The 22,508-nt window shown below is 36.7% G+C and overlaps 4 protein-coding genes across 5 annotated transcripts; 2 read left to right on the forward strand and 2 right to left on the reverse strand.

The window, feature by feature from the left end:
* The first annotated feature begins 1,151 nt into the window (after positions 1–1,151).
* Positions 1,152–4,965, forward strand: LOC143449697 (carboxypeptidase B-like). The gene is made up of 11 exons (XM_076950004.1): positions 1,152–1,306; positions 1,777–1,855; positions 1,958–2,028; positions 2,136–2,298; positions 3,161–3,361; positions 3,542–3,652; positions 3,843–4,046; positions 4,195–4,281; positions 4,392–4,476; positions 4,622–4,734; positions 4,827–4,965. Exons 1-11 carry the CDS (start codon positions 1,245–1,247, stop codon positions 4,899–4,901), a joined length of 1,251 nt encoding a protein of 416 aa, XP_076806119.1. The 5' UTR covers positions 1,152–1,244; the 3' UTR covers positions 4,902–4,965.
* LOC143449696 (uncharacterized) lies at positions 4,945–9,801 on the reverse strand. Its single transcript, XM_076950003.1, has 8 exons — positions 8,970–9,801; positions 8,586–8,743; positions 8,234–8,395; positions 7,777–7,857; positions 7,345–7,494; positions 7,039–7,150; positions 6,319–6,427; positions 4,945–6,075 (listed from the first exon to the last, which is right to left on the reverse strand). Exons 1-8 carry the CDS (start codon positions 9,029–9,031, stop codon positions 5,458–5,460), a joined length of 1,452 nt encoding a protein of 483 aa, XP_076806118.1. The 5' UTR covers positions 9,032–9,801; the 3' UTR covers positions 4,945–5,457.
* Positions 9,802–12,193: 2,392 nt separating this feature from the next.
* Positions 12,194–14,340, forward strand: LOC143449403 (uncharacterized). 2 transcript variants are annotated; one of them, XM_076949592.1, is made up of 5 exons: positions 12,194–13,046; positions 13,077–13,435; positions 13,570–13,713; positions 13,827–13,970; positions 14,118–14,340. In XM_076949592.1, exons 1-5 carry the CDS (start codon positions 12,349–12,351, stop codon positions 14,129–14,131), a joined length of 1,359 nt encoding a protein of 452 aa, XP_076805707.1. In that variant the 5' UTR covers positions 12,194–12,348; the 3' UTR covers positions 14,132–14,340. The 2 variants fall into 2 exon arrangements, with proteins under 2 accessions (XP_076805707.1, XP_076805706.1); XM_076949591.1 differs by having other exon boundaries at positions 12,194–13,435.
* Positions 14,341–14,531: 191 nt separating this feature from the next.
* On the reverse strand, positions 14,532–21,525 carry LOC143449401 (poly(A) RNA polymerase GLD2-like). Its single transcript, XM_076949590.1, has 12 exons — positions 21,264–21,525; positions 20,543–20,957; positions 20,380–20,443; positions 18,833–18,927; positions 18,624–18,704; positions 18,265–18,405; positions 17,597–17,683; positions 17,359–17,477; positions 17,063–17,180; positions 16,586–16,801; positions 16,310–16,455; positions 14,532–14,970 (listed from the first exon to the last, which is right to left on the reverse strand). Exons 1-12 carry the CDS (start codon positions 21,500–21,502, stop codon positions 14,856–14,858), a joined length of 1,836 nt encoding a protein of 611 aa, XP_076805705.1. The 5' UTR covers positions 21,503–21,525; the 3' UTR covers positions 14,532–14,855.
* Between the last annotated feature and the right edge of the window lie 983 nt (positions 21,526–22,508).

The raw sequence follows: 22,508 nt of genomic DNA on the forward strand, positions 1-22,508 counted from the left end.
CCAGTGTTCCCTCTAAGAAAATTTTACGCTGAGCAAATATTTGATTTAGTGAGCATGAGCATTTTAATGCTGAGTTAAAATGAATTACCAACTTTGTGAACCGAGTTTGGGAACCACTGGTCTAGAAGAAGTTTAATGTTTACTGTTAGAAGTTTACTGTAAATAGTAAAACCAGTCTTCAGAGTCGAAACTGGAAAATAGGCTATCTGTTGCAAGCTAAGGAATAAAGTTAGTTGCATCCACGAGTGTGGAGCGTTTGTCAAGCAAAGACAAAGGATTGTGATGTAACAAAAGGGTACTGTATGCTCATGTGCATCAGCACAAGGCATAAATGCGATAAGCGCAGAAGCGTTCTGTTCAAAAATAATGTTGAAGATCATTTTACTTTTAAATTTGGAAATTGCAAGTGCGCAAGAATGAGATTTTACTGCGCAAATAGTCTGGTGGTACTGCGCATTTGCTCAGTTGCGCACCTTAGAGGGAACACTGCTGACAACGTTGGCCATTAAAGTTTGAACACAGTCTATCCAACTTAGGACAGCGCCATACCAAAGTGACAAATCAAATCCCATTTTGTTAAATCTAAAGCCACACAAGCAACAATTCTAATTATAGCTATCGGAAACACAACAATAAAAAATTATCGTATACTTGATTGCAACTACTAATAATTAATTAATCAACAAATACATCACCGTGGGTGTCAGCTGTATAAAAGCGTGTTTGTAAATTACCGCAGATGTTCCCGGAGGCAACGTCGTAACAGCGACACAAAACCTGTTTATTTTTAGATTAAATGACGTTAAACCGAACTCAGAAAGCAACCAGCTGAACATCCGCTTCAAAAACTTCGTATAATTAGTTTGAAAACAAACATGTTGCGTCCTCGCATTCTTCAACCTCACAAAAACGTTTAGCGTACCCCTGTGACAAGTGACATGTGTTCTCTATGTTTGAGTATTACGCATATAGTCTTATGCTATATGCTTTAACTGGAATTCTAAAAATATCATTCTCTTTGAATAAGATGTTATTACAGTTGCTGTGTAACGTAACAAGAAAGTTATATGAAAACTTTTCTAAGTGCTACCCTATTTAAACCAACATACGGTCATCTGTATGGTTCCCACAATGCGTCATGTTTATCGCGATCAAACATCCTCTGTGTGACGTCTATAAAACGCGTCCAGAAAGCTCAACTTTCTAGCTTGTACTTGTAATTTGTTACGAGGAAGGTAATTAAGATGAAGTTTCTCATCATTCTGTCTCTTGCCGCGCTGGCTTTGGCCAAAGTTAGGTTCGATGGGTAAGTTTTTCTGAACAATTTTATATTTTCTAAATATCTATTTTCACGTTTTAAAACTGCAAAGAGAGAACTCGCATGACACAATGCTTATGTTTGAATCAATTCATCATTACAAGTTATATAAGGATTTTCATATTGCCATGGCAATCAGCTATTTGGCGCGTATTACCTTGGGCTCTTTCTACAATAAAATGTGTCGTTCTGCAGTTCGTGTTCGTGTATAGCCGTCATAAGACTTAAAAAACGTTCGTGACAACTGTGATAATTTAACTCGTATAATGACAGCTTGATGTTAAATTTTCATAAACTTTTTGGTTTAAAATTTGTAAAATTTATCAAAACTTCATTAAAATATGAATTTTATTAAAGTTTTATTATTCTTATTATTATTATTAATAAAATTATTAAATTGTGATCAAGTATTAAAATTTTATTTTATTAATATCCTGAATTTTGTTAAAATTTTAAAGACATCAGGTGTTATCCTTATACCCGACTACCCGTGAGCACATTGACTTGATCAAGGAATTTGGATCTTATGACGGATTTGTAAGTATTTTATTTTGCTTATACATGTGTTTATTTTATTGCTTCAAGTAATTGCAGCAGAGACTTTAAGTAAGTAGCTGATTATGCACGACAATATTCCAGGCCGATTTCTGGTCCCCGGACTCAGCTGACTTGGCCCACATCGATCAAAAAATTGATGTCCGTTTCAGAAAGTAAGGCGTCGTTATAGTTTATAGAATCTAAAATTCTAAATATAACAAGAGAGTTTGGTTGCAGTTTTTAAAATCTTGAAATAAAAATGGAAAGCATTTTTTTCCAGAGAAAGTCTTCGAATTGTTAAAAAGAAGTTGGAAGCCGCTGGTATGAGTTTTGAGGTGAAGATTGCCGACATGCAACCTCTCATTGATTCTCAGTTCGACGTCCCCAGAAAAAATAAGGCTCTCTTTGGTTACGACTACGACGTTTACCACACCTATGACGAGGTAAAGTCATCATCTGCATGACAATGTTTGTCACCGTACGTATAGCAGGGTTTTTGTGAAACTTGACTTTAGCGACTGCACTTTTGACATACAGCGACTTTTAAAGACAAAATGCTAAGTTTTTTTTGTACAAGTGTAAATTTTGATAAACCTTTGGAGTAACTTAAGAGATCGTTTCGGTACCCATATACACCTTAAAGCATTGCACTAAGCCATCATCAAAAACTCGTCTATATGCCGTTTATCAACTAAGGACAGTTTTAACATTATTCCGCCTGACTTGAAATTCTGGGATAAGTCGCATGTTGATGTGCTTATACATAAAAGCAAAGTGCTTTCATATCGCAGAACTCGGTCTCAACTCGCTCATCAAAGTTGTTTTATTTCTAAAAATCTTGATTTGTAAAGTAGTGTACAAATCAAGATAAATTGTGATGCAATTAAGTCCTTTTGCAGAATACAAAAAAATAACAATTCATATTATATTGACCAAAAAATCTTGAGTAAATAATGTTATCTGCACCAAACATAAACAGCGATATTAATGCATTGCATGCAGTGTTACAAATTAAACAAAAACGATGTAAGTTTTGTTCAAAACCTCATTTTTTAAACTATAAAAACTCGTTAAAAACTCTTGGTATGGGTATATGTATATGCAGTTTATGCACGTCTGATTGTATGTACCTGTATAAGTTGCAAAAAATTCCAAATTTTAAGGCAAAGTTTTCACAAAAAGTTGTTTGAGTTTCACGTTTTCAGCTACAGGCCGTTTGAATTCTATATAAGGTGACATTGTATACAGTTCTATAATATGCAGTGAAATGTATAACGTATAATATTTTTGTTTTGCAATGAGCAGATTGTGCAATGGGCAAACGACGTGGCCAACCAATACCCCCTTCTTGCGAAGTACGAAAAGTTCGGTGATTCTTACGAGGGTCGAGAAATTCCAAGGCTAACACTTGGGACGTCTGCCAACAAACCAATTGTTCTGATCGACTGCGGAATTCATGCCCGTGAGTGGATTTCACCAGCCTTTTGCCAGTGCTACGTCAACAGGGTAAGTGTAAATTGTATCTTGGATCAGTGGATCGTTAACCTCGTATCATTTTCATGTACATTCTCGCATTGACAATTTTTATGATCTTAATCTCAACCTATAACAGCAAAAGAGGCAAACTTCAATGTTGGTTTTCCGTTAGCTTATATACGCTTAATAACAACTAAGTGCCTGTTACAGATGCTATCTCAGTACGGCGTTGATCCCGGTGTCACTGCAGCCATGCAATCTCTAACTTTCGTCGTTTTGCCCGTTCTTAACGCTGATGGATACGCTTACTCCCATACTGATGTGAGCAAACGCAAATGATCTTATAGTATATTGCAATTGATAATGTTCTTAAATAAGTAATGAAGAAACCAAGCGAAGAGCCGAGCAACGAATTTTGCATTTAAAACATGACAATAAACAAAGCGAAACATACATATCAAGAAACCCTTTGGGAAAGCCAAATCGTAACCTATTGATTGTTGGTGCGTAGGATCGTATGTGGCGAAAGACCCGCAGAGACAACGGTGGTTTTTGTAAGGGTGTTGATCCCAACCGAAATTTTGATGCAAACTGGGCCGGCCCAGGTTCTTCTGCTAGTCCTTGCTCTGAAACTTATTATGGACCCTCTGTGGCGTCGGAGCCTCTTACTCAGGCCCTTCAAAATTTCGTCCTATCTAACAAAGGCAATATCAAGGTATTGTGGAAATAATAAAAGCAACAACAAATAAATAATAATAATAAATAAATGAAATAAGATAAATAAAGCAACTGAGTCCCACATCGTTCTACGTTTGCGTTGCAAAAACAACGTGAAAAACTAATAATATTGTTGCAACATGCAGGCTTATATCACTTTCCACAGCTACGGTCAAGTTTTTATTTATCCATATTCGTATGCTGTACAAGACGCATCCAACAAAGACGAATTGGTAAGCCGCGTCGTCTCTTACATCATATTGCCTTTTTCATTCATGCTGATAGATGAAGCAAAAATCTATAAAATTATTTCACTGTATATCTGCATTTCCTTCTCTTTCAGGATGCGGTGGCTGCAAATTCAGCAGCTGCCATTGAAAGCGTGAACAGAAAAGCATACACTTACGGTCCCGGTTACGAGAGCATGTGTGAGTACTCATGGCTATTTCTAGTTAATTTGAAAACGAAACCACCCAAATAACCATGCAAAAGAATCATTAAATAATAACAATTCTTGGAAAACGTTTGGTATAATTTCCAAGGTATCAAAGTTGTGAATTCTTTTATTTAAAGACTTGGCTGCTGGAGGCTCTGACGATTTCTCCTTAGACCAAGGCGCAACACTTTCATACACCATCGAACTCAGAGATACTGGCCGTTACGGATTCCTCTTGCCAGAGAGTCAGGTAATTTTACAGTGCAATAAAGTGTGTAATAATTAACTATATACCTAACCAAAATCTCATGGATTGATTATTTCCATGCACGTTTGCAATAGATTGCCGATTCCTGTACTGAGACTTACGAAGGCATGGATGTTATTACTGACTATGTAAGGAATTCCCTGATTTAATCTAGTGTCACTAATGCAGTGCCGCAATAAACGAGGCAATCCATAAATAAAATGGAATATCATATTTGTTTTCTTCTATGCATATTTCTAGCAAAGAATAAGTTATAAAACTCTTAAGCAAGATAGGCATCACAGTACAAAAACAATACTTACAAAATTCGTTTTAATAGCCAAGTTATTTTAAATGTTCATGTGCCAGGTGAAAGACTACTATCTTACCGGTTGTAGCTCAGTCGTACCACTTAAAATTTAAGTCATAGTAAGGCTACAGGCTAAACACAAAAGTAGGTTAGATATTGCATTTATATAAGGGTACATGGTGAACTTTGTCATTCTTTGACAAAAGAGTAAAAATAATAAGTGGTAATAGGTTTAATGATGGTTAAATGTAGGTTTACTAAACTAAAATACTTCCATGACCCGACAATAAACGCAATGGCAAAAGCAAATGCAGATGGATTCTCACGGTATTTTTTTGATTTGCTGCATATATGTCACGAGATCACGTAGAAGTACAGTCAAATGTAAAGGATTGACCAAACTGGGGTTTCACGTTTTAGACGTATTCGATATGAACACCAGGTTCATTTCTTAAGTTCATTGATCTCCTGGACTGAGTTGGACACCGCGACCTTGACTCTTTTCTTCCCTTGGAGGCATGCTTTGGAGAAGATGGTGGAGGATGATATTTTGAACTTCGTCTCTCTTCCGTGTGGGACGATGAAGACTCCTCCGTCTCCACAGGAGGATGACAAGTTGGTAACGCTGCACCTGAATCTTTCTCTTTCCTATTTTGAGAACAAGTTGTGACTTTGGGTTTTTGTGTCTTTGATTTGGGCGTCAAGAGAATCTCATCCGCATGAGAAGACGGGGAAGCATCTTGCGTACAGATTCTTTGAACCCAAGCGGCAGTTCGGTCGTCTTTCACCTGTCCATCACAACTTCTATTCTCCTGATCTTCCTTCTTCCTCGAAGAGCGACCATGCCGCGGTTTGGGAACCGGTTTCTTTTGCACGGCCTTTGCTGCACACGTTGGCATCATTTCGCTGACCTGCTCTTGTGTGGCAGATGGTTGCGTGTTGAACAAACAGATCTTATCCTCACTGTCTATGCTCAGACGGTCGGGGTGGGGCACACTGGATTCTGGATGGTCGATATATCCGGCGTTGCCAACCTAAAAAAAGAGTAATAAAGTAAGAGTAAGACGCTGTAGCTCGGCTTCAGTCTCTATGTTATTGCGGCGTTACACAGGATCTATTTCATTGTTTCGACGTCTTCGCTAAATAACAACAACAACAACAACAACAACAGCAAATTTCAACCCTATCTTAAGCATTCAAATATTTTAAGAACTTTAAAATCGTTATCTCATTAAATCTCCATATCTTCAAAACAAATTTTCACGCAGCCGTCATACTCCTTCTAACTGGTGAGTGTGTTCTTCTTCTTCTGCGATGTCCAAGTTGACAGTCACTACACCACCGAGTGGACGAAAATTTCCCTGTGCTAAATGAGTGTTGTTGTAGCTGGAAAATTTTTTTATGTAAAATCTGTTCACGTTGAATCCAGTAATATAAGAAAGTTATTCAAAAACCTACAAAACCTTGAGCTATATTGTAGTAAATTTTAAACTAAAACTGCTTCGAAAACTTAAACATAGTTCCCCAAGGAATTTAACACCAGAAGCCCATATTACTGGTCTGCCTTGATGTAAAGCGCACTTTATGTTTTCTGGTTTTCCCTGGATATTTGACGCTTAACCTTCATATAAGAAATATGTAAACTTAACTCAAGCGGAAAAAAAATTGATAAAACTTATGAAAAACAAGAAACCTTTTTGTCCAGATAAACTGAAAAACAGCGGTTTGTGGTAAAACTTGACGCAAGTATGGGGAGCCCCCATTTTTAAACGAAAATGAGAAAAAGCAATTGTAGGCTACGCTACATACAAACAAATGCGTCTCAGAAAATACATTATACTAAATACGGATATAGCGATGAGTATTGCTTAGTTACTGTAGACCATTTGTCATCCTTGCGACGCGTCAACAAGAAATTTAGCGGTAAAGGCTGGTCCATACTTGCTTTCAAGCATTGGAGATTGTAAGTTAAGGTTCTCTTCGACGTCCTGATTTACCTGCTATTACCAGTTTCATCACCACCAGCATTGGGTATATCCTTGCTTGGTTTAGGACGTTTCTTTTTTTTCTTTTTGAAACGTCTTTGCTTTCGTAAATAATGGAGCAGACCTGTTTAAAAAAAACAGATTGAAATCTACCCGGCACCTTGCAATTTTATGTAGACTTCAATTGCTGTCATCGTATAGGATGACACCAGCATTAAAACGAGACCATTATCCCACACCTTATTCAAGAGACAATAAAAAAAAAAACAGAAAGTAGAATGCAGGATTGTCTATGCCATGAGCAACAAGGATTTATACCGAATACAAGCAGGAGCAGCACGATTCCACCACAGATTCCGCCAATAAGCGGTCCAAAGAGAACGTTTACCGTTGCTTGTTTATCGTCTTTTTTCTTGGTAATAGTTTTTGGGAAAAGGTCGGTAATATTTGGAATTGTTTTGTACGAGTCTGAAATAGAATTATGACAACAGGTACTATGCTGAGTAAATGTGCAGTATATGGTAGTACAGCAAAAACTGTACCGTATTTACACGAATCGCAAGTTTTCAGAATAGAATACGATACAAACATACAAAAATCATGTTGATATTCGCAGTATTGAGCACACTTGTTGCTACAGTAGCTATGGTTGCGGTGAACATTCGTATATTCGTGGCATGACATAAACCACAATGCTATATATCAAGGACTGATGACAAGTGACTGACTATATTAGTTTATCCTATTTACCTGGACAAATCGTGGCATTGCAGAAAATAACAAATTCTTGTACATTCGTCGAGTAACACCAGAGTCCACCAGCGTCGTTGTCTGCCGTTACATAACAAACAAGGTTTTATTGAGACTTTAAAGATCCCGAGGCTAATAAAAAAGTTTTTATTTGTTACAGTTAAAACTGTTAGATTCGCTTTTCGGTGTGATTTTTGACGTTGTTTTGTTAGCTTTTAAAACTACAGACAAAAACAAGCAAACTAGTTATTTAGGTTTCAGATTAATGCGGTGACAAGTGATGAATTGTGGCAAAACAACAGTTAAGCATTTTGTTTTTCATGAAAATTTTTCAAACAATCCGGCATAATACACACAAAATCATAGGCTGGAATAGTTTGGTTTCTATGCAGTGATCTCCATTTTGTGTAGAGTAGTGAAGGTGTATTTTAGAACTATATCAGAGATAGTAACTTGCCGGGGTTCCTGCAGTAATTATGATCCCCGACACCGTTGTTTCCAACTTTATAGAACTCATTGTTGCGATAGGCCGACCATGGTAAGCATCTTGTTCCAAAGTAGTCGTAATTTAGCTGCCCCCTATAGGCGGACCCATCCCCGAAATAACATTGTTGGTGTTCTAAAAAACAAAGAATGAAATGTTCACTTTAAGTGGAATCAGTTAACGTTATCTTAAAAACTGACATTATTTAAATGCATTAAATATAAGTTTTGTAATAAGTTTGATAAGTTTGTATATAGCTTGAAATGTTGGTCAAAAGCTATAATGACCTTCTGTTGTTTAAATTTTTTTTACATCTTTGACTTACTCCAACGTCTACATCTTGGTCCCGTCCACGAATAATTGCAGATGCAGATCTTGTAATCCGGAAGCCACTTACCGCCGTTTGCGCATTCTACCTCTCGCTTCTGACGGTGATTCTCGTGCGATGAATGAGAAAACAGGAATATCCACAGGACTGGGTAACTGCACAAAGATATCAGGCAGTTAACATTTTCTTATAAACGTTAAGACAAAAATCCTTGATCGTTATTGCAAAGATTTCATTTTCATTACAGTTTGTTTGTCTGCCCGTGAGCCGCGTTACCCACAATATCATGAATCATCATTGCGTCGTTTAGTTACCATGTATGTACATATACCGAATAGCATATACACATTAGTTAAGAACGGTATATAAGTTCTCTCATACCTTAGCAGAATAAATCCAGATATGAAAAATGTCAACTCAAAACCTTTCTTTCTTTCCACCATGTTCCTGTAAGGGATAAATTGCGGAGTTCCAATGCTTTCCGTCACTCCTTTTCACGTAGTATCAAATTATACAAGCGAGCATTGGCCCATACGTGTCTACAGTGCCCTTATCCGAATCGTAGATTGTTTAGGTCTGAGAGTTGTAAAGAGATTCTTGTAATCTTTAAACACTTTAATACGCGCATACCTAAGCCTATATCGTAATTATTTCAAGACGAGGAGGCAAAATAGAAATAAGGTTTGAAAAATGACATCACAACGCCTTACCCAGAAAAACTTTGTAAAAAATATCGAATCACTTCATGGCTTATTTACACGAACCGACTCAAAACAAAAACATGATAAGACAAAGCATTCAAGAAACTGGTTTAGGTAACGCCGGGATCCTTATATCAATTTAAAGTTTTAATTAAGATTTACTTTTAGGCTTTTACACCACTCTACACATTTTTCACCACTTGCTCATTAAATAAAAATTATGCAGAATTTTCCGGGTTTGTCAGCTGATTAGGTTCTCAATTTATATGCATTATACCACCTGTTATTACTGCATTCCAATATAGGCTAAAATGTTAGACTAAACACCTTAGTAGACTGTAGACAAGCTTACATACAATTTCAGACACGTTTACGTACTGAACTACGCTTTACGATTTTTTGAAATTTTGACAATATGCTTTTGCTGGCTATGTTGGTAATCTTCACCGAATAGAAATGTCTATGAAGTGCCAACGCAGTTTACCCTATGACGCTATCCAGGTAGGATAAAATATCCTTTCAAGAAATCAGCTACCTACTAAAAGGCAAGATGCGGTGTACGTTTACCTTCGAGAAAGGTTTGCATGCCCTTGAGCTATATTTTGCTGTTACTTTATCAAACACGCTCGTGAACAATCACGAGACCTACGTTAGAATCAACGTTTAAGGATTTGAGTGTAAACAAGGCCGCCATAGACAGTGCTATATTAAGGAATGATATGTGAAAGTTTTATTATTAAATAGAAGATTACTTGAAATTGTACATAACCTTAAATGAAAATTATCGTTCATTTTTTATCTTATTATTGCAACGCATATCTGTAAATAAAAAATCTTACCGCTAGGTGATGCTAACAAGCTGTCAATTAATTATTCACTGACCATGCAACTGGTGCCACTGAGATGACGACACGGTCTCCAAGTATAACCTGTTGTGTGGTTTTCTAAACATAACTTATTCTTTAGGTCCGTAATAACCTGCTAATTGCGCTCAATATAATCTACTCTTCATCGAACCAAATATGCAAAAGAGTGCTTGACGTAATTTGAACGGTTGGTTGGTGATATATAGCATTATATTCTATCAAATATGTGAAAACAGATTATAAGGTAAATGCTATTCGGCAAAAGAAACGGCTACGGCAACATCTTATAAACATTTTGCCAAAGTTCGTACAGCCAATAGATATAGCGCAATGCGGATAAACAAAGAATCAACAATATTTTGTGGATGGACACGTTTGCTATGTTGTTAGATTCACAAGTTGTACAATGAAACAGTGGACTGCAAGTATAGTGATAATAAAGAAGAGTAGTTCAGCGATGTTTCCTTCCGCTAGTAGTGCTAGCAGTTTCTCAAACGATGCGTGCAAGGTGAAAAGTTTGCTTGTTGAAAACTTGCCCAATATAAAGTGTTGATGCTGCTTGTTTGATGCTTGCCTGTAGCCATAATCGTCAGGCCGAGTATATACAAGAGTATAAATTAAACGAATGAAATTAAATCAAACTTTAATGAATTGACTTAGTAATAAAATAGGAATATTGCTAAGTTATGTCGTGATTTACGTATGACCATATTTCTATTTCTTTTTTTTGCGACGTTGATAACGTTAATCTGTTGTGAGATATTATTTTTGAGACTAAAAGTTTTATAGCACCACATCCTGCTTTCACGAAAAACTGAACTCGTAATCAAGTATAAATCATCATTCCGTAACAATCCTAACATCACCGTTGACTGCTGAACAAATCGAACCTTAAACGGACTCTTGTAGGCAAATGTACAAGGTGCATGTAAGTTGAATATCTTTCTTGAACCGAATGAAAAGATCTATTGTGGAAGATGGGTGGGAAGTATGAGATATACATAAAGTGTGAAATAGAGTTACCACTGTACCTAATTCTACATGTGTTTTTTTGATGTATTTGCACACAGAATAAGAAAGCTATACGTTAAAATAGTTTTCTTTTGAAACGAAAACCGTATATGCTGTACATCGCATGGCACAAAAATGGCTAAGCTTTACCCAAAAAAGTCGGTATGCTGAACAATAACATATACAGCCCATATTTAGAACAACTGTTATCATCCGCCCTAGGTGCCTGATACTGCGTAGCCGGGATTGTATATGGCGTTTCTAGAAACGAAAAGCCGATGGGGAACTGGCATTAAAAAATGTTTAAGCAAACTTTTAAACCTTTTGCATAAACGTGATGCTGACGCCTGGTACATTACCCTCAGGCGAGGAATAAAAAGACAGATTAACCTTTCATTTTTAAAAACTAAATTTTATTTTTTAAGAAGGTATCTATTTGTTATCCACAACTATGTTTGAGCCAAATTCCATCAAAAATAAGTCCACAAGCAATGACGCAAATAAAATGAATGCAAACAACATTCAATGCCATGCGATATTTTTATGTTAAACTGTTAAAGCAATTTAAGTAAAACTCAGGCAAGGCGTTTATCCGGCTGCGAATCAAGAAAATTAACAGCAGACTATTTTCCTACATAAGTAGTCCAATGATCGAAGTTTCAGAGTTATAAGTTTGTCGTTAATGTAATAAAAACTATCAATTAGTTGACGGCATAACCTACTATAAAACCGTTATTTCACAAAACCATGAACATTTTACCGGCAAAAAATGCTATTGATTAAATTATGTTTGTATATAGGCCTATACTTTAATAATTCGGCATTACGGTTAAATGCGATGGGTAAAGTATTTGCTAATTAACCCTTTGAGTTTAATTTAACCACTTCAAAATATTTCAGAATCGATTATTTTTAAGTTACTCGGGTACTCGTCGTACATGCCTTGGAGCAAAATTGTGAACAAAAATAAAGAATGAGTCGTTTAACGAAGAATCATTGTTTGGCGACGAATTCTTCGAGGGTCACTTGGGCTTAAAGAAGAATCAACCAAGATTTGCCTTTTTCAAATATTTTGAAGTTATATAAAACCAAAAAGCAATGCCGTGCTGTAGATTACCTAAGTTGTAAGGACCGACAGCTTAGCTACAGGAGAAAAATTTCAACAACTTTTAGTCGAGAAACATGCAGCCGTTTTCGTCCAGGAACGTATTTGCATTGTTTTTAATCTTGTGTGGCATTGCCTTGGCGTATGGCCAGGTCACTGATACCGCGAGCACAACAGACGTGGAAGAAAGGTTATTTAATTTAGGAGGCTTGTTTGGTGGCACGGGTGGTACTGGAAGTGGAACACCGTTTATTACAACTTTATTGAACGTCCAGTTATGGAGTCAGCTTTTAGATGACGATGATGGCGACAGTGATAGTCCTTTGGGCAATTTATTGACTCTCGGGCTCGTTGGTAGCTTAAGTGATGGACAAGTAAACCGTCAATCTCTCTGTCAGTTCTTGCCAGTACTTGCTTTGCGGGATGATGACAGACTGCCGCTCATCTTGTTTCTGATACAAAGTACCGGGCTCTGTAGGGGAACCTCGGGGTACAACCCCTGCTACGGACAGAACAATCGATATCCCAATGGAAACTATTTCAACAACCCGAACAACTACTACAATAACTACAACTACAATAGTAACAACAACTACTACAATCGTCCACAGAATCTTTACAGCAGGTTTGGGTGTTGCCAAAGGAATGGATTTCCATATCGAACCGGCGTCAATAACTATCCCTGTTATGCTTGCCTGTACGGACGGAACAGCAACAATAACCGACGCCGTCGCAACAACAACAATAGCGGTCGACATTACAACTACAATAACAACAACTACAACAGCAACTACAATTACAACAGCAACTACAATTACAACAGCAACTACAACAATTACAACTACAACAACAACCAAAATCGTTACAATCCATGCGTACCCTACACTTACAATCCGTTCGGAACGTTTACCAACCCTTTGGCAAATTATTTTCCATTTCAATCTTCTTCCTATTCTAATAGTTATGGACGACCTCCACCGATTGCTCAAAACTTATTTTCTTTCCTCCAGCCTTTTGCAAACGCTTTCACCTCGGGAAGCAATACTGGTTCGATTTTTCCTTTTGGGACCAATCCGTCTCAAACATATCCCTCTGGCACAGGAACCGGTAACAATCCGTTCAACACTTTCTTCCCGTTCTTTGGACGGAATCTTGCTTTCAGTCGTGAGTAAATGATCGTAAATATTGTCTATGTTACTTTAAATAATAGGCTACATATTTATAATCGCATAGAAATGCTATAGATCTGCAATAGCATTTTGGTATTGAGCTAGAAAACTTAAATTTTTCGCTTTTAGAAAACTGCACGGACTGTGACGTAAACGCGGATTGCCTCACCTCATCAGAAGGCAACACTTACTGCCAGTGTAGAGACGGTTTCACCGGCAACGGTTTGACCTGTTCCGCTGAAAATACTGTTCCAAATAGTCAGATCAATCCAGGTGATTCAATACAAAGCTGTTTACAAAATTTCATATCACACAACAACGAGACATTAAATCTTAGGCAACTTTTGTCTTTCATAATATAAAGACTACCAAGTTTTTTATTACAGCACAGCCAGCGCCAAGTAACAGTAACTTTTGTAGTAACCGATGCCTGGAGATGGCAGTGTGCGTTCCAAACCCTAATACACTGATCTACGAATGTCAATGTCCAGACAATTACTCCGGAGATGGGGTCAACGAATGCAACCCGAGTATGTTCTTAAAACTAACCTATCTCTATGAAACTGTTCATATGTACGATTTGAGGCAGTTGTTTAACAATAAGGACGTGGTGGTGAACAACACTGGTTCTTACTTTTACTCGTGCTTTTAACATTCAGCCTATTTTTGTTTTACAGATATTTTTGGATAGTTGATGTGCTATGAATTGGAATTGACCGCGAAGAAAAGGTTGTCCACTTCTTTTTAATAAAGCGCCAACTTCGTTCCATTTAAATTTCATGTAATTACGACGCCTGCCTAATGCTGTTACGATTTGTATTTTCCTATTTCTTTCTCCACAAATATGTTGTACAACATTTTGTTACGCCTCAAGGCAATTACAAAAATTTTATGAGCTAACGATGTTCTACAATGTATGCGCTAAAGAGCGCTCGCTGAGTCGTTCGTGCAAACGGACCCACCAGGATCTAAAAATAACATTAGAGGGTGCAGTGAATGCGAGAAATTTCTGACAAAAACCGTTGGTATACTCTAGACAAAGTGTCTGTACAGACTGTGTTCTGAAACATGGGCAAGACGTGAAACACACAAGCACCACCACATTGCTTATCTCAATATTTTACGTAGTTGAAGGAAAAGAACATAAATTGCCAAGAACGGACGAGGTTCAAATCACCATACTTAAATAAACGTAGCGACCAAGAGAAATAAGCGAGTAAAAAACACTCAAAGAAGTCCTCCGAGGATAAACAAGTCAGCAGGCAACCTCAAGGCCATAATTAGACGATATCCCAGAATAAACAACACAGTATAGTCACGGTAAAATGCAACAGTTTGTGGCAAGAAAACAAGAAAGATGAAAAAAAAGATTGCATTCCACCAGGAAGAGAAAACTTTAAAGGATGTTGCAGGGTCTACACAACCCGGTATCGATTGTCGCAAACACCGCTGGGAAGATGTGATTGTGGAGTAGCGTTACGTAACAAACACCTAAGATCCTTCTCCTGCGCAATCCTAACAACAGCTTGGCTGTAAAAGAAAGTTTATGTTATTGTTGCTTTATTTAGTTTGTTCTAGTTCATGCTTTGATGGTAACTATGATGGTTTTAGGTTTTATACGATTAACAGTCTGAAAGGGATCTTTTATATTACTACAGTATTTGTATTTTATTGCCATGTCACAATACATTTTCAAAAGCATAATAAAACAAAACGTTCGGAAAGGGAAATACAAAAAACATAAAAAAATGCTGCCATGAAACAAACTGCTAATATTTAGGCTTCCTCCAGACCTCGTACCACTGCTGGTTGTTTTTATGTTCACACTAATGATCATATTGTGAGTGCACGAGTGACCTATGCTGATTCGTGATGACCTTTGCATTAAGTTGAGTACAAACGCAATGCATTTGGTGCACTTGATAAAATCTTTTCAGATGATATGTTGAACAACCTGTTGTGATATCAGTATCACAAACCCAACAAACTTAAGACCACACTCAAGAAGACGTCACGTATCCTTTTCTAATGAAGTTAATCTAAGCTAATTGCTTGCTGCCAACAAGTTACAGCTGAAGAAATTTTCACCAACTTACAACATATCTCGATTCGTTTTGCAGACGTAGTTTTAACTGTGACTATCCCTTTAAGCTCTTTGGTACATTTTGCTGTTGCAGTGGCGGCGGGGCACCGCGCTTTCTAATTAGAAATTAATTTTACATCATGTAAAGAGGTGACAGAATGATTAAAAAGTCTTGCTATGACCCTTGTCTGGCCGCCGATACACAAGCTGCTGTCTGCTACTACTCTTTTCTCCTAAAAACTGGGGAGCAGAACTGGCCAAAAAGATTACAAACACCGTGTAATGTATAGAAACTATCACTGCCTTTGAGGTTGCAAGCATCTAGCTGATGATCACTGTTTTCACACTGACAATCGAGCTTTAAAAGCCCTGATTAATTTCACTAAACTGTATTCAAACACAAAACATTCAACTAGAACTAATTAAAGAGGATGACAAACTCTATTTTGGCTGAGATTCAACAACTGACCACCATTAAGAGGTAGACGTAAATAATGTTATTTTAAAACCGAGACTAAACTTTGCAGCTTTCTATGCGTAACATTCTTCGTAACATTTTTTCTAAGTAATATGCACTGCGTTATGGCTCATTATTTTTCTATTTGGAATTTTTTTGGGGAGTAATTTGTCATACATACATATACAATACATAGTACACTGTTCAGCATTCCCATCAAACATTTACAAAACGACAACTTATCAATGCTAACATGGACAACATTTATCAGCAATGCCTGCACAAGCTGCAAGATAATATGTTAAGTTCACAAATTGATGTTAATGAACCTGAATTTCCTGATAAGGAGCGGTGCTTTTGGCATTTTGACAGCACGGGCAACATTAGAAAGGTCAAAAGGTTCTTCAATTCGAAAGAATTTCTTTGAATAAGGATTTTCTTTGTCCGTATAATGACCTTCAGTTAGACGTAAAGTCTGTAGGAAAAATGTAAAAACTAAAACTTTGCTACTTTAAAATGCACAGCAGCAGAAGCAAAAACCATTGCCACAAAAATAATAGCCAATGAAACTACATTATTATAATCACCAACCAATGACTTCCTACCTTGCCTAATCTTACTGACATGATCTGCGAAAAGTCGAATCGTGAAAAATATTCAAAAAATCCAATCAGAAGTTCGGAGAGTGGTTGCTTGTTAGCAGAACAAAAAGGAGGGACTTTTAGAGCGAACTCTTTGACCTCATCCAGGGACAGGTCAAATGAGAAAGATTGAGGATATAGCACTTGTAAAGAAGGTAATACGCGAGGTTTGGGACCACACTAGGTTGAAAAGGTAAAGTGTTCAATGGCTTATGTGCATAAAATAATGCATATACCGTGCTCTAATGCATGATCATTGCGGTATAAGTCGACTAAGAATTTGAATTATTATACATCAGGTAATGATCTTGTAGCCAAACATTAGGATTATAATTTCAAGCTATGTTGCAACCAATGCATTAAAAGGTATAGCAACTTCGCTATAACGTGGTACTAGTCTGAAGTTGCAAAAACCTATTTTACAAACAGGAATCTACGCACCTGTAGGTAGTGTATAACCATAAGACAAAGAGCATAACTGCTGAATGTACCACGGCTGGCGTCATTAATCTCATTAGTGTGTGCCCATTCTTTAACGCACATCACTAAGGGGCGTACTCTGAAGAGTTTCAAAATTACATGAAATGAAACAGTTTCAATGAATATTAGCTTAGTATTGCAAAACAATTAGTTTCACTGCTTCTCTAAACAAACCCTAAAATACTCAGCCTACAAAAGAAAAATAATGTATAATCCGATTATTGGCAACAATGAACATTATTTGAGAAACTATTTACCTTGGGTCCCTTCTTGCATAGGCGAGCAATAAGTATGTATTCCTCAGGCCAACCGTCTTGTCTACGTTAATGTCACACTCAAGGCCACAGTGAGGAACGTTGAATTTCAAAATACTAACCTAAATGTGGGGTAACAAATTTAGGTTCCCAACTCATACTATTAATACAAGTGATACACACACCAATCATACGAAAGTGGATTCGTACAAGGATGTTATTTCAGAGATAGCCTACAAACCTTTGCTGGAATAATTTGTAAATTGCTGGCAAAATCTACATTGCGTAAGAGATTTTGAATTTTCGTCAAAACCGAAAATGGCTTCCTCTACAAAAAAATACTTTTAAACACTGTGTAATGAATAATACGGTCACGCCCCAAGCCATAAAATAATTACTACGTCAGAATATCATACATGAATACCTTCTTCAAACATGTGAATGTGTAATATGCAAGTTATATCACATGTCAGACCATCATATCCTTATTATACTATAATAAACAATCGAGCAGGGTTCAATCTAAGAATTGTTCTTATGCTTTTATATTTGCTTAAATAAAAGTCAATTATTTTGAAACTGAAAAAGCCTGCAATGCACCAAAACTTGACATTAGTGACTAGAACTTGCTGCCTTCCAGCTTATTTTGAGGTTGGTTGTATTTTTAAAGGATTTTTATTGCAGAGGAGGTCTTATTCCTTAATCCTATTAGGTCGTATTCCACATCAATTACATAAATATCTAAATAAATTGTTATAATGACTGAATTGCTTATCGAGACGATGAGGTTGAAATGGTTGCGACAGTCCATATTAATTTAACACTATTATCATAATTCAATCTAATTGCCAGATAAAAACCCCGTGTTAAACACAAAGCTTACACTAGACGTTATAAAAAATGTCGTACACTTATTACTCTGGTGACACCATCAAGGACAAGACACATATCAGCGTCGCTGGTTAAGCGGCCAAAGCCATTAGAAGACGAGCCGACTAGGTGCACTCGTGCTTCTGGGAATATGGTGTTAGATAGGGTCTTCTCAAGCGCCTAGTAAAACAAAACTGATTTTAAATACTAACTTTAATTAGTACAGGGTGATCATCAGAAACCATACAAAATAACAGCAACCAAATTCTGGGGAATGTTCAAGAACAAGCAAGGGGAGGAAAAAAGAAAACATTTAGTCAATGTGAGGAAACAAATTGTCAAAGTGTACACGATAGAAATACAGTATTTATGAGACAAATAACCATCTGCACACTTACTGTAACTAGATCGATCTTTTCATCCAAGAAAGCTTGTCGTTGTTCATTATCAACTAAAAATTTTTGGATCTGTTGTGAAAGCTGAAACAAATAATTAACCAAAGCTAGTTACAAAATAAGTACAAACAGAATTCCACTACTACATTTTACTATTGTATATATATATATGTATTAAAAAAGGGACATAGTAATGATATATATGGCAGTACAGGATCAGCGTGCAAAACGTGATTGAGAACTTGACATTGAGAAGTTGTTTGTGAGGGATGAGAGGATTCTAATCTTCTTCGTTTGTTATTTCGATCTGGAGAAAGAAAATAAAGGCAGATATAACTGACTATATTCTAATCTTAAGCATCGGCTGGCAAACTACTTAGTTACATCAGTTTAGGTAAAAATTGTGATTTAATGCATGGTTTAAAATCAACAGAAAACTTTTTCTATCTGTTTGAAAACCTAACACTAGCTGGCTTACCGGTACCACACTCTGGATGGCAATTACCTTCAGTAACCTATTTTCTGTCCCATTGGCTATTACTATGTTGCCAAATATCTTAGTCATCATATTGTGTTCTTTACAATGATTGTAACAAAAATTATATCTCAACTGCAATGTAAGCTGGGCTTACAAAAGGTTGTGTATTGCTTCTATTAAACTATGTTCGATATCATGATGTCATGTGACATGCTATTGGCCGCATATAGCTAAAAGCCTATTTTTCACTGAAATAAGTTAACTTGGTATAGTAGTATTTGCAGTGCATATGAAAACAAAAATAGTCGTTTTTGAAATTAACGGCTCTGCTTGTGCTACTTTTTTTTGCTTTAAACCAATGCAAATGATACAGCGTCAAATAACGTCAATTTTCCCACAGTATTCTTGCAGTCTACAGCTAAGCATATATCATAATATGATATCAGGCAATCTCATTTAACGCCAAGGTTTGATTGCTCACCCATTATAGCCAGAAGTCAAACAATCACTAATGCTTGGTTTCCGTGGTTAATGCTGCAGTGAACAAAAAGACTTAATCATTTGTATGTTTGCTATGGTTTAGGGATATTGTCATGTTAAAATTGTTTTAATTGTTGCAGTGAACCATATACGTTACTTCAGTAATATAAAAACTTTCAGGCCAGACAATCAGGCTGAATTTTGTGCTGCTGTCGTGCTTTTTACCAATTTTCTTTTTCAAAACAATAAAAACAAAAAAGGCCTAGGAAGTTCTTTTTGCTCTTTACTCGTGTACAACTGGAGACTAATATAATATCAAAAAGTGACATTATCAGTCCAGCAATTGGTATCAGTGAATGTTTCGTAGCTCTACACTCGGCTGGTAAAAATCCTTTCTGGTTTGTGACACGGTGATACACTGATGAAAGCAGTAAATTGCATGACTTTAATATAGAGATGTAACAACATAGCCTACAAAAAATTCTCTTTAACACGTTGACTGACCCAAGAGATAACTCGCGGCTGCAATTCTGGGCCACGCTGCCAACTACGAGTTATCGCGTGTTTATCGTTTTGCCACTGCTTTGTCTTTTCAACTGCATCGAAGCTATGTATGGCACCTGAGACAAAAACAGTGAAAACCACTGGCAACAAAACCAAACATTGTTGAGAAAAATTTTTTGAAAATTTAGAACACACAAATGAGACAAATATTGCTTGGGACCAAATAGGCGGATCAGGCCTTGGCAGTCAACATGTTAAATGTACCACTTATCCCCGTGCATATTAATGTATGTTCACCTGTTGAAGCAGTCGGTCGTAAACTTGATGTTTTGAAGTTATCAGAGATTTTCCTCTTCAAAACCTGCAAAATAGTGATAAAAATTTTAGGTATTTACTGCAAAATAATCCATTTGCAATAAGATTTCAATCAAATTATTAGATTTATATAAACAGAAAATACCTGCTCTTTTGCGTTTGAGGATTGTTTTGCAGGTATACATTTCGAAGAAACTCCAACACCACAATTCGGTGAACTTTGTTTGTTCTTTAGCATATTATGTTCTCGCTTTCCATTTAAAATTACATGTTGTTTAGCTTCAGATGCAGTAGATTTTGAAGTTTGACAAAACTCAACAATTTCACAATCTGAGTCACTGCTTATTATTATAACTTCATTCTCAGCACTGGTGTTCAGTCTGGCATGATTTGGTTGATTCCATTTCAATCCACTTCTGATGCTTGGCTTATGTACAGGATTGTGACGCTTGTTTGAGACAATTTCTGATGCACCGGGAGTCGACAAAGGTTTTCTGCCATAAAAATTGCTGTTCCTTTTGTTAATAGGCAGAGGTGGCTTTTGTCCATTTTGTGCTTTCCTAAAGACATAGAAATTTGTTAAAATGCAATCAATTATCATGGATCATTGAAACAAATCTATTAGTTGTATGTGCTAACTTAAGTGGCTGATTAGTGATAATTATTGTGACCTAACTGTTACATTTCTACGCTTTTTGCATTACAGCCTGTATATACTGTATATATATATTTATATACTGTATGTTTATATGTACTCTACTGCTCTACCTTATGCAAATGCACCTTACAGTTTGAACAGTCAATTCTAAAAAAGTTTATAAAATATGCACACATAAAGCCATAAACGAATTACCACATTAAAATACCTTGCAATTATGTTTCTTAAATCATTTCTAGAATTTCGAAAATATGATTCAGGGACTTGTCGTGGGTGCTGCAAATTATATTCCATGTTTCCATTTACCGAATAAACTACATCGCGCTTTAGGGGGCATCGATGCAAATTTGTTTGGGAACTCCGACGACCATTTCGTTCGGGACCATAGTCATGAAAGTAACGACCATGGTGTTCAATATAAATACTTTTTCTGGATTTTTTATCCATGATTATTTTAATGTAATCTTAAGATCACTGAAAAAAACAAGACAAATAACAGACATGTGTAAAGACAAACCTGAAATAATATACGCTTATATGATGAACATGTTCAACTAGGTCAATTATCCAGACAGTAGAGTATGGCAAGAGCACATCCGAGATTTTTTGTCCAAAACGGTATTGCAAACCGAAAGAAAAAGGATTGCTTTAAAAAATGCTACTGTTCTTCGTTTTCCGTTACAAAAGGCAACACTTTGCCTACCACAAAAGTCCAACGTGGTTGGACCACGATGCGCCGGCCATACTCCACACCAGAATTTGGCTTCTGCATCCTCGAGATCTCGGCGATAACTGTCATACTTTAAATGCAGTCAGGCCAGTTATCAGAATACCGTACTGCAATTACACCCCCATTGCCTGACTATATCAGTTTCAGCCCCAAGTTGTTAATTTCGAATACTGGCTTATAATAATTTTCTTAGTGTGTATACACATTGTTCATGCTGGACTAGTTGACTGCAGAGTACAACAATATGGTAGTTTTCAGAAATTGCACCCACACGGAATCGAAGGCATACCTAGAGTTTTCAATGCCAGAGACAGAGGTGGTTTTTGCTTCTCCGCTTGTGAAATAAACGAGAAAAACGAACGCCAAAGGAGCAAACTACAATGGAAATTGTTTAATTTCCGCGTTTGACCACCTCATCCAAAATGGCAAAGCGCAAATTATTATGAAATGTGCTCTAATAACGTACAATAATAGCTGGTAATTTACGGTGTGCAAGTTTGAAACATATTACAAAATTATTTTGATGCCGATTAACCCGCTTTTTAGGCAAAATATTATGTTTTCCTAGATCATATAACCGATAAGTAATCGCAAACAAAAAATGGGATGAACGGTGGCCACGGCATTGCACCCAACGTTATTGCACACATACGCAATTGCACACGTTAGGGCTTTGGTACTGCAAGAAACAGGTATTGCAATATATAATAAAATATAATACGT

This window comes from Clavelina lepadiformis, chromosome 3 (assembly GCF_947623445.1).
Source record: "Clavelina lepadiformis chromosome 3, kaClaLepa1.1, whole genome shotgun sequence".
NCBI classification, from domain to species: domain Eukaryota; kingdom Metazoa; phylum Chordata; class Ascidiacea; order Aplousobranchia; family Clavelinidae; genus Clavelina; species Clavelina lepadiformis.

What these genes read in the sequence shown, in the direction of transcription:
- LOC143449697 (XM_076950004.1), top strand. Translation starts at nt 1,245, where the DNA reads ATGAAGTTTCTCATCATTCTGTCTCTTGCCGCGCTGGCTTTGGCCAAA. An exon ending in TCCCGGTTACGAGAGCATGT is followed by an intron (nt 4,477 to 4,621) that starts GTGAGTACTCAT and finishes TTTTATTTAAAG; the next exon opens with ACTTGGCTGCTGGAGGCTCT. An exon ending in TCCTCTTGCCAGAGAGTCAG is followed by an intron (nt 4,735 to 4,826) that starts GTAATTTTACAG and finishes CGTTTGCAATAG; the next exon opens with ATTGCCGATTCCTGTACTGA.
- LOC143449696 (XM_076950003.1), bottom strand. Translation starts at nt 9,031, where the DNA reads ATGGTGGAAAGAAAGAAAGGTTTTGAGTTGACATTTTTCATATCTGGA. An exon ending in TAATTACTGCAGGAACCCCG is followed by an intron (nt 7,858 to 8,233) that starts GCAAGTTACTAT and finishes ATGTAACGGCAG; the next exon opens with ACAACGACGCTGGTGGACTC. An exon ending in CAATGCCACGATTTGTCCAG is followed by an intron (nt 7,495 to 7,776) that starts GTAAATAGGATA and finishes ATTCTATTTCAG; the next exon opens with ACTCGTACAAAACAATTCCA.
- LOC143449403 (XM_076949591.1), top strand. Translation starts at nt 12,349, where the DNA reads ATGCAGCCGTTTTCGTCCAGGAACGTATTTGCATTGTTTTTAATCTTG. An exon ending in ACGGAATCTTGCTTTCAGTC is followed by an intron (nt 13,436 to 13,569) that starts GTGAGTAAATGA and finishes TTTCGCTTTTAG; the next exon opens with AAAACTGCACGGACTGTGAC. An exon ending in AAATAGTCAGATCAATCCAG is followed by an intron (nt 13,714 to 13,826) that starts GTGATTCAATAC and finishes TTTTTATTACAG; the next exon opens with CACAGCCAGCGCCAAGTAAC.
- LOC143449401 (XM_076949590.1), bottom strand. Translation starts at nt 21,502, where the DNA reads ATGGATAAAAAATCCAGAAAAAGTATTTATATTGAACACCATGGTCGT. An exon ending in ACGACCGACTGCTTCAACAG is followed by an intron (nt 18,928 to 20,379) that starts GTGAACATACAT and finishes TTCTTTCTCCAG; the next exon opens with ATCGAAATAACAAACGAAGA. An exon ending in CTCCTTATCAGGAAATTCAG is followed by an intron (nt 14,971 to 16,309) that starts GTTCATTAACAT and finishes TTTCTTTTACAG; the next exon opens with CCAAGCTGTTGTTAGGATTG.